At 32.0% G+C, this 10,612-nt stretch overlaps 2 protein-coding genes across 2 annotated transcripts; one reads left to right on the top strand and one right to left on the bottom strand.

Annotated features, from left to right (window-relative positions):
- Window positions 1–204: 204 nt before the first annotated feature.
- On the top strand, window positions 205–6,027 carry LOC145066355 (mannan endo-1,4-beta-mannosidase 2-like). The gene is made up of 5 exons (XM_079013586.1): window positions 205–1,059; window positions 2,568–2,765; window positions 3,113–3,235; window positions 3,563–3,774; window positions 5,368–6,027. Exons 1-5 carry the CDS (start codon window positions 676–678, stop codon window positions 5,774–5,776), a joined length of 1,326 nt encoding a protein of 441 aa, XP_078869712.1. The 5' UTR covers window positions 205–675; the 3' UTR covers window positions 5,777–6,027.
- A 666-nt stretch (window positions 6,028–6,693) lies between these two features.
- On the bottom strand, window positions 6,694–7,694 carry LOC145070705 (uncharacterized). Its single transcript, XM_079017662.1, has one exon. It carries the CDS (start codon window positions 7,591–7,593, stop codon window positions 6,889–6,891), a length of 705 nt encoding a protein of 234 aa, XP_078873788.1. The 5' UTR covers window positions 7,594–7,694; the 3' UTR covers window positions 6,694–6,888.
- Between the last annotated feature and the right edge of the window lie 2,918 nt (window positions 7,695–10,612).

Raw genomic sequence — 10,612 nt, 5'->3', positions numbered from 1 at the left:
GTTAAGCTAGCATGTCATAATATCATATGGCCCAAAAGATCCTACTACCTGTCACCGATAAGACCAATGTTAGCACAAAATAAGGTTCAACTAATCTTTATTTCCCTTTTTAAAAGAAAAAGAAACAAGACCTCAGATCTCGTCAGCACCCCACATACTTGAGTATTACTGATAACTGATAATTACAGACTACCACACCCCACCACCTTCTCCTTTCCCCGTTTTTCTAGGTCTAATTAACAAATTATTTGACAAATTTTGCATTTGGAAACATATTTGGTATGTGTCTTCACACCCTGTTCCCTTTTTTTAAAAATACTCCAAGTTTCAAATAATCTTTCTCTTTCTTCTTTCTCTTTCTCTTTCTCTCTCAGCACAAAATCCAGAATCACTCGCAATAAACACACTAAAAACACTCGAGTGTGTAATCTGATCTCTGTTCATTTACATTCATGTTTTCTTGTAGTTTACTTGAGTTTCTGTTTGTTCTTCTTCACTGAAATCTTGAAAAAAAGGGGATCTGGGTGTTGTGCTAAAATACCTTACTTTCCATCTGGGTTTCCAAAGATTTTGGGGAAAAACCCAAAAGACTTAAAGATCCAACGAAATCCCTCATTAGGGTTCATTTCCGCAAATTCTTGATTTATAAAGCTTCAATCTTTTCCCACGAAATTGATGGTTAAGTCATCAGGTTATAAAATGATAGGAAGCAACGGTTTGTTCTTCCCGATACTTGGATTTGCGTCGATTATTGCTTTTATTTTTCTGTCTTTTGGGGATTTATTGTCTGTAAAATACAAAAACGAGATCAGTTTGAGTTTTGTGGAGAGAAATGGAACTAATTTCGTTGTCGATGATCAATTGTTTTACATCAATGGATGGAATTCGTATTGGTTTATGGACCATGCTGTACACGATCATAGCCGCGCAAGAATCAGAACAATGCTTCAAGCTGCTGCTAAAATGGGTTTGACTGTTTGTCGAACTTGGGCTTTTAATGATGGCGATTATAATGCTCTTCAGATTTCCCCTGGACAATTTGATGAAAGGGTATTTCAGGTATTTGATTCTTTTCATTTGTATTATTCATTTTGGATTACGCCGATTGTTTATGTGCAATGGGTTTTCACTGATTCTTCGTATTCTCTTTTGTTTTAATTCGATTACGATGATATATGATTTGTGTTTGTAGTTTTCAAGATCCTAATTTATGATGAAATCATTTCAAGAATCTTTTTTATGCTTCACACATTAATAAATTACATAAAACTCTTGAAATTTTGTTCTGTTGAAGCATCATGTTCATGTTTTATTCATGTGGGAAACTTCCCACTTTTAGCAAGTTTCATGTGCCATTAAACATTAGGATTAAAAAGAACGAAATCATACTTTTATTGGTTTGTTTTTTCAAAGTATAATGCCCTAGTAAAAAGAATTTGGAAAGTATATTATTGTGATTGGATAAATTTTTAAAAGTACAATTCCTTAATAAGAAAAAAAATAAAAAAATTCATTGTTGTAATAGAATGAAATAAATGAGAGTATGTTGCTACTTCATGCATTTAGCCCTAAAGTTTATAAAAGAGTTAGGATTTTTGTTTTATGTTAAAGGTGGTATCTTGATTACTTGATAAGTATTTATGAACAACCACTAGCATTGATTATGTTTTTCAATATCTTGATGATGTCATTTTTGTTATTTTCTTTAAACCTTCATATCAATTTTTGTTTGTAGTTGGAACACTTCATAATGGTAGGCGTTGGATGATGTCACTGAATGAATAAGTCATCGATTTTTTCATCTTTCGTTGAATATCATCTTCAACTCATGTGTGAAACTTTCCAATTTTAGTAACATTCAAATGTCGTTAAAATAGTTAAGAAAAACACATTTTGACTCGAAGCCTATTGGTGACTTTTTTATCTTGATTCTTATTTTATATTACCAGAAATGGCTTTTCTCTTTTAATTTCTAAAAAGTATCGAGTTTCTTTCCATAAAATACCCTAATTTTAGTTGTTTTTTACATGAAATCATGTCATCAAAGAGCATCAAAAAAATGTTAAGAATTGTTTCCATCATCTCCACTTATGTGGAAAACTTCCCATTAGGATCAAAGTATCAAACACAAGAAATAGTAACATTATTTCATTTATATGTTTATTATAGCATCCTACATTCATTTCTTCATGTTAGATCATTACACTTTCAATGTCTTTCTTATTAAGGCATTTTAATTCAAATTATAGCATTGTGCGTATAACTTTTATCTTATTAGTTGTACAACAATGAAAAATGTTATGTATTTGAATGACACTGCTATAATTTAATAGTGTATTCAAAGTACAATAACGCATTTACACATTCCCATTATTAGCACCTTCTATATTCCACTAAAAGACAAAAGAATAACCAATGTGAAGTCAACGAGTTCTTTCATCATCAAACGATCACTATTTTATTTTTTTCCGTTCGTTTTCCTATAATGCCCTCATCATAGTTTTTTTTTTATATATATATTTTGACTTTTGATGTCATTAATTATATACAACGGATGTTAATTTTAGGCATTGGATTATGTCATTGCTGAAGCCCGAGAAGTTGGAATAAGACTTTTATTGAGTTTAGTCAATAACTTGGATGCTTATGGTGGAAAGACTCAATATGTAAAATGGGCATGGGGTGAAGGTGTTGGCTTGAGCCCTTCTAATGACTCATTCTTCTATGATCCATCCATTCGCATTTATTTCAAAAATTATGTCAAGGTACTATTTTAAATTCCTTTCTCTTTATCTATAAAATTTATAAGGTTTGACTTTGTCATTTAGGTTTGTGAAGGTTTGAATGCAAGAAATAGCAACACCATAACTTATGTGTTTATACTTTATTATAACACTAGTTGTGAGACCCATGTATTATACTTTATTAACAAAAATTTCTTATTTTTTGTCAAAAGAAAACGACAGATTATCGTATAAAATTAGATAATCGGACTTTTCTGTTCAAAAAATATAAATAGTAAACTAACCTAAAGTATTGGGATTTTATCAGAGATTTCCCTTTTATTTATATATTACAATTGTTTAACTATTATTCTTATTAATTTTTTTAGACTATTTTAACAAGAAAGAACACAATCACGGGAATCGAGTATAGAGACGATCCAGTCATCTTTGGCTGGGAATTGATCAATGAACCCCGATGCATCACTGACCGTTCTGGTGACACGTTGCAAGTAAGCCGAATAATATTTTATTTTTGTTCTTTTTCCATTAAATGTTGTCTAAATAAATAATGTTTTGAAAAAATATTCGAGAAAATGATGGGAGGAAAAAAAAATGAGAAATTTGTAACAAGCTAAAAACTTCATTTCCCTGACTTTCTTTATTAAGTTGTTATTTCTACATAAGTCAAAAAGAAAACTCCTTGTTTCTTCTTTTTCTCGATAAATTTGTATTAAGTCAAAAAGAAACATCTATATATATATATATATATATATATATATATATATATATATATATATATATATATAGCTTACATTACTTTAACTACATAACTACAGGATTGGATAGAAGAAATGTCAAGCTTCATAAAATCAATCGACAATAAACATTTATTAACAGTTGGTTTGGAAGGGTTTTATGGTCCTAAAAGTCCCAAGAGAAAAACCCAAAATCCTGAATTTTGGGCTGCTGATATGGGAGTTGATTTTGTACGCAATTCTGCTCCCTCAACAATCGATTTTGCCTCTGTTCATATTTACCCTGATCAATGGTAACCCTTTCTTTTTTTTTATCTTCATTTTTCAATAATTATACAAATCGTTTTACTTTTCATTAGATAATAAAGAGTAAATTACACGAATGGTCCCTATGGTTTAGGGTAATTTGTGCGTTTGGTTCCTAACTGATTTTTTTAACTCGGAAGGTCCCTACTGTTTGTTTTTGTTACGCGCTTGGTTCCTGTCTTACCTAAAAAGACTATTTTGCCCTTCATTTTTTTTAATTTATTTAAATAAACATACCCCCAACCCCACCCCCTCACCTTACCTTACATACCCCACCATTTTTCCCTATTTAAATAATAGTCTTTTTAGGTAAAACAGGACCAAACGTGTAACAAATTCAAACAGTAGAGACCAAGCGCGTAACAAAATCAAACAGTAGGGCCAAAGCGCGTAACAAAAACAAACAGTAGAGACCAAGCGAGTTAAAAAAATAAGTCAGAGACCAGGCGTGAAAATTACCCCAAACCATAGGGACCATTCATGTAATTTACTCTTAGATAAATAAGAAAAAAGATTGGAAGTAAGATATGTTATTATTGGGTGGTTTAACAGAATACTATGCTTTCATAAAAATGCATAAAGAGATGCTATAATACACAAATCTTATGAAAGCAAGTTGTTACTTCTTGCATTTAACCTTTTTATTAAAAGGTATTTTTTGTAGTGATTAAACCATTCTACATTTTCTGACACTCGAAGGAAGCCAGTTGATATCTCAAAAAAAATATTAGAAAAAAAAAAAAAAGGATAATGTATTTTTACCATTTACCGATTTAGTTAGGGAACTATTGCTTTTTACTGATTTAGCCACCAAACTATAATCACAACAATCGTAAAAACATAGTTCAATCGCTAAATCGATAAAATAGTGAAAGTACGTTGTGTTTTTCCTGTATTTGTCCTTTTTTTTCAAAACCAAGTAACAAGATAATTAGGTTGCTAAATAGATAAAATGGTGAAAGTAACATGTGATTTTTTTGTATTTTGCCCTCAAAAACATTTCAATTTTAATGGGACAAATGTTTGGCGTAGAGCTTTTAGTTTTTGCTTTTTAAAAGCTCATAAAAACATAGGAGCTTCTAGCTTTTATTTTAAACAAAAAACTTTGAATCCCAAAAGTTACTTAGCTTTTAGCTTTTAGTTTTAAACTAATTTTATACATTTAAAAGCTAACAACTACTTTTACTAAACACATCTATATAAATAAAATAAAAGTTACTGTTTCCAACTACCAGCTAGTTTTGCGAAACTTATCATTTATGTTTCAATGCGGCAAATTTAGTTTTGAGAAAAGAACAATTTGGGTGTGTTTGGTGTAGAGCTTTTAATTTTCCATTTTAAAAACTCGCAAAAACACATGAGCTTTTACTTTTAATTTTAAACAAAAAACTCTGAATCCCAAAACCTACTTACCTTTTACCTTTTAGTTTTAAACTAATTTTATACATTTAAAAGCTAACAGCTACTTTCACCAAATACTTCTTTATAAATAAAAGTTACACATCTAGTTTTGTGTAACATATATCATTTATGTTTTTCAATGCGACAAATATCGTATCAACAAATAACATTTTATGTAGGTTTAAAAACAAAAGTCTCGAAGGAAAACTAAAATTCGTAGCGGATTGGATGCACTCTCACATCGAAGATGGTGACAAAGTGCTAAAAAAACCCGTAATGTTTACAGAATTCGGATTATCGGATTTAAACAAAGGGTTTGACCCTTCACAAAGAGACGAATTTTATAAAATTGTGTTTGATGTTATATATGAATCCGCGAAGAAAAAAGGAGCGGGTGGAGGGTCGTTTGCATGGCAATTTTTGGTGGAAGGAATGGAGGATTTTAATGATGATTTTGGAATAGTTCCATGGAAAAGAGCTTCAACTTATCGGATTATAACCCGACATACGTGTAGGTTAGCAAAGATTCATGGAGTTGGTATGATGATAACACGAAATATGAAGAATATTTGTAAGGGTAAATGGTGAAAGAAAGTAAAAACTTTGTGATTTTGATGGAAATAATTGAGTTTGGAGTTGTGAAGTTTGAGGGTTTAGTTTAATAGGTATATCATTATGTATACTTGTTTGATCATACAATACTTTATCTATAGAAAAAAAGATTTTCACTATAAGGCTCCTAGCTTTTAGGCTTATAAAAGTTAGTTTATCAATGTATTGTGAATTTTACAAGATAACTAATGCGATCCATGAGTTTTGTGGACTAGCATTGAATGCAATTTATACCACATTTGTAGTAGAAAAAAAAAAGTCAACTTGTTAAATTGCAATAAACTCAAACAGAAGTACCAAAAACATTAGCTTATTCACAAACATATCTAAGTTGTGGAACTCTTATAAATTTGCACTTTTTCTAGTTCTCCAATTTTATTTTTAAGATTATTATCCAAACTAAAAATATGTTGAGAGGTTTGGATTTGCGAGAAACAAGAGAAACAAGTACTTAGCTCACCCAAATTTTGTTTGTTGCAAGTAAATGATATTAAATTCATTGATAAAAATAAGTATTTTAACTTTAATATGTAGTAATTTTATTTATTTTTAAAATATATATTTGTTTTTTAATTGAATTATTATATAAGGTACTAGTCTTTTGATAATTATTAAACGTTCAAATTAAATTTCTTCTATTTTCCATAAAATATATAATATTTAAAGGATTCTAATCAAAATGAGTTCTTTTTCTGCAAAGCAATAAATAAAATAGGAATGTAGATTCCCAACAAGTTTAAAGGATTATTTAATGCAAATTAAATGGTATTAAAAAACTTTTTCAAGCTATGTACTCACTCAAAAACTCATTAAAAGGATCAAATCAAGTGAAGAATACAACTTAGACACACAAAATATGAACTTACTAAAGCTTGTTATAGTGGACTTCGAAATTGCTAAAGCAAAGATTGTTGCATAAAGTTTGTACCATAGACAAGCATTGATTTCAAGAAGACATATACCCAATTTTCAAACTATAAAGCATTGATCCAAGTTTAAGAAATAACTAAGAAAAAACAGCTATGCTAATAACATTAAACCCTCGATTCATTCTGGCATTTCATCGAACAGTTGTACTACAATGGAGTTTACACGCGCTTTACCAATCTGGGTGAAATCCTGGAAGGAGATGAAGCAACAATTTTTTCTTCACCCACCTTTCTCAATCTCTTCTTACCCTTCGAAAATGTCTTAATCGGCTCCTCAGTCGCTGTTTTCTGACCACGAGTCCTTGAAGAGATTGTCGCCGTCGCAGACTCAACACCTTTAGAGCTTCTCGCCGGGCTTTTCTTTGTATTCGCAACGAGATCAAACTCATCAGAAAGCTTCCTCACCGGAAACTTCCTAGCTGACATGTTCTCTTCACCCTCATCTTCATCCTCATCAACCAAACCCAGAAATCGCCTCTTCCGCTTGTTAGCCAACGGAGCTGGCGGCGGCGATGGACTACGATCAAAATCAGCGCTTTGCTTCTTTTTGGCTGATTTTTCGAATGATTTAGAAATGGGTTTTTTCTTCGACGACGAAGGGCTTATGGACTCCTTCTTCTTGATTGATTCCTCGATCTGGCTCCGAAGCTTCTCGACGTTGCCTTCGATGCGCCCTTGAAGACGATGGCGCTTGAAGTTCAAGCCACCCATTGACCAGTGAGCTTCTTCTGCCCACGACATTAAAGGATCTGTAACAGAAACCGGTGGGTCGACTCGGTAGGAGTTGTACTTGATGTCTGTGTAGATCCGTGGTCTTGGGAGGCCGCTTCCGTAAAACTTTCCGGGACCTAAAGCCACCACCATCTCTCGGATCTCTCTGTAAAAACTCGGACAGAAAGCAAATATATGGTTTTGTGGCGATTAGGTCTAGGAAATGAAATGGAGATGTCTAAGTGATGTTTCAGATAGATATGGCATCTTATAGATAGTGATTTGGGGGGGTTTATGGCGGGAGGGATATGGCGCGCCAAGCATTTTAGGCGGGACAGCAAGGTTTTTAGAGTTTGAGGGCGCCAAGCTAAGAATGCGGAAGCGGGCGCAAGTTGGTTTGCAAAAAAATACAGTATTTTTTATTTTTTATTTTAATCTTTAACTTTTATAATAAAATTGAATTTAATGAAACACACATTTGTATTTATATTATACTAGTCGTTTACATGTGTCAAGCCTCATGTGAAAATAGAGTTTTCCGAAGATTAGTTTCTTTCCGAAAATTATTTTTCTGTTGTGCGAACAATTTTTTTCCACCGTTAAGTTCCCTTAGAAAATTATTATATGTAAAACATATCAGTAGTATCAGAGATATGGTTGTCTAACAACTGATGGTACATTGCTTGAACTTGAACAAAATCCAACTTGAAGAATTTGCAAAGTCGTAATTCTGTCGCAGCACCACGTCGTGATCCTCTTCTTCTACGATGTGGGGATCTGATGATCCACGTTTTTTCTTCATTCTGCCACAACCTGGCAATTGTCTGCCACGACGTGGTGAACCCACTATTCAATGTGTTTGTTTGCTTATTTCAAAATTGATTAGGATAATTACTCTAGTTAATATTATTTTAATTATTTAAAACCTGAATATTCAACTTGGTAATATGATATCTTATATCTTGAATTTATAAATTATCCTTATGATTTAATTAATTTAACTAGTTGTTAATTAAAAGATAAAGACTAAAATCGTAATTGGTTTATTTTAAATTAAATTAATTTTATATTGATTTCAAAAATTTAAAATTAAACCTAGTATTTTAGAAAAGTTTTAAAATACACCTTCAACTATATGTATAATTAAAAGTTTAATATATTATATATAGAGAAAATGACAAAAATAGTCATTTACACTAATGGCATTACAAAAATAGCCAAAAAAAAAAATCGAAATTACAAAAATAGTCAATGATTTCGCAGATGGAGATGCCCCATCTGCGAAATGACCTTCTCATCTGCGAAAGTACAAGCACCTAAAGCACAACTGTGCTTTAGGTGCTTGTACTTTCGCAGGTGGTTTTAATTTTTTTTTTTTTTAATTTTTTTGCTGTATATATAGGGGTAAAATCGCAGATGGAATAGGTCCATCTGCGATTTACTCTTACTCTATCTGCGAAATCGTGGTATTTTTTGTATTTTTTTTTTTAAGTTTGACTATGAAATGAATTGGTTTGACTACGAAATCATGTTGCTATATAAAAAGTTTTGTAGAAAAAATATCATTTTGGTTGTTATTTGTTTAGGAACTCTCTCTACAATTTGCTCAAAAAATGATTAAATATTTGGTTTGTCTTGTAACCGGTGGGAGATGGCAAGTTAATGGAACTAATCTGGAATACATATGTCCACAGGGAGGTATTTCTGAACTTGCTTTGATATTTTCTGAGTATATTAGTTATAGATTTTGTATCTTTGGTAAGAAGCAAAATTGGTTTGTTAGACAGATATAGAATTAGTCTTCGTTTCCCCCATCCTGAATTAAATTATTATATAGCTATAGTTGAAGACATGGATGTTAGAATGTTGATAAACGTAATCAAATGTAGTGGAGGAAGGGCTGTGAAAGTGTTTGTGGTGGTTGATGAAGTTGAGGAGGTTAATGGGGGTGGTGAAATTGGAAACCAGCTTGTTGGTAATTTATGTAGTTATAAAGGGAGCAACGATCCGATAGGTACTTTCAATACTCCTAGTGTACCTCAGTTTCACAGTGTTGCTGAAAATGTTAATGTTAGTTATTCACCTATTCACTATGTGGATCCTGAGAATTACAAGTCTGTTGGTGATGATGATGTTGGTACATATCTTAATCATGTGGGTGGTCGTTGTGATGATGTTGTCGAACAAGAAGTTAAACTTATGAATAGGCGTGTGGTAGATAAAAGTAAAAAGAAAAAAAATTCAAGTCAAAAAAATGAAAAAAATCATATTTACGGGCATTATGTTGATGTTGGTGATGTATGTTTAGATATAACTGAGCTACAAAGCAATTCTGATAGAGATGAGTTGGGTGATGAAGTTAAAGCTAAGTTTCTCGATAACCTTTTTTCACGGTATGCCCCCTGTACCAGCATGGCAAGTTGATATTAATGAAGATATCCCAACACAGATGGTAGACATGAATCTTCAAAAGATTCAATGTGACAGTATATTTAAGAACAAAGAACTTTTAAAGCGGTGTATTGGTAAAAAATGTCTTCGAGAAGGTTTCCAGACAAGGACAAGTAGATCCACCAAATCAAGGTATGAAGCTTTGTGTGTTTCGAAAAATTGTTCTTGGTTACTAAGAGCAAAAGCAATTAAAAATTCTAATGGACTTTTCCAAGTGAATAAATTTGTTGATGTACACACATGTTCTTCAACATTGTTGCAACCTAATCATCGACAAGCAAACAAATATGTTTTTGGTGAATATGTTGTTGATGTTTTGGCTGAAGACTATAGTAGAGTTTATCGGGGAAAAGAAATTGTTAATGATATGAATGCTCAATTGAATATCAATATCTCTTACCATCAGGCATGGCGTGCGAAGCAATATGCATTATTGTCGTTAAGGGGTACGAAAGAGGATTCTTTTACCAAACTTCCGGCGTATTGTCACAACTTGGCCAAACATAATCCGGGTACTGTCACACATATTAAAACAGATGTTGATGATCGCTTTGAGTTTTTGTACGTCACACTCGGTTGCTCGGTTAGTATTATCATATTATATTAATTTTTTAATATTTATTTTGGTGTATTTGAATAGATATACAATGTATTGTAGGTACGCGCTTTTGTCAATTTTTGTAAGCCGACCCTAGTAGTAGATGGAGCTCACCTAAAGGGC

This window comes from Lactuca serriola, chromosome 8, assembly GCF_051521515.1.
Source record: "Lactuca serriola cultivar US96UC23 chromosome 8, Lser_US96UC23_V15, whole genome shotgun sequence".
NCBI lineage: Eukaryota > Viridiplantae > Streptophyta > Magnoliopsida > Asterales > Asteraceae > Lactuca > Lactuca serriola.
The sequence above is the reverse complement of the archived record's forward strand: the minus strand, read 5'-3'. Positions and strand labels throughout refer to the sequence as shown.

What these genes read in the sequence shown, in the direction of transcription:
- LOC145066355 (XM_079013586.1), top strand. Translation starts at nt 676, where the DNA reads ATGGTTAAGTCATCAGGTTATAAAATGATAGGAAGCAACGGTTTGTTC. An exon ending in GTTCTGGTGACACGTTGCAA is followed by an intron (nt 3,236 to 3,562) that starts GTAAGCCGAATA and finishes ACATAACTACAG; the next exon opens with GATTGGATAGAAGAAATGTC. An exon ending in CATATTTACCCTGATCAATG is followed by an intron (nt 3,775 to 5,367) that starts GTAACCCTTTCT and finishes CATTTTATGTAG; the next exon opens with GTTTAAAAACAAAAGTCTCG.
- LOC145070705 (XM_079017662.1), bottom strand. Translation starts at nt 7,593, where the DNA reads ATGGTGGTGGCTTTAGGTCCCGGAAAGTTTTACGGAAGCGGCCTCCCA.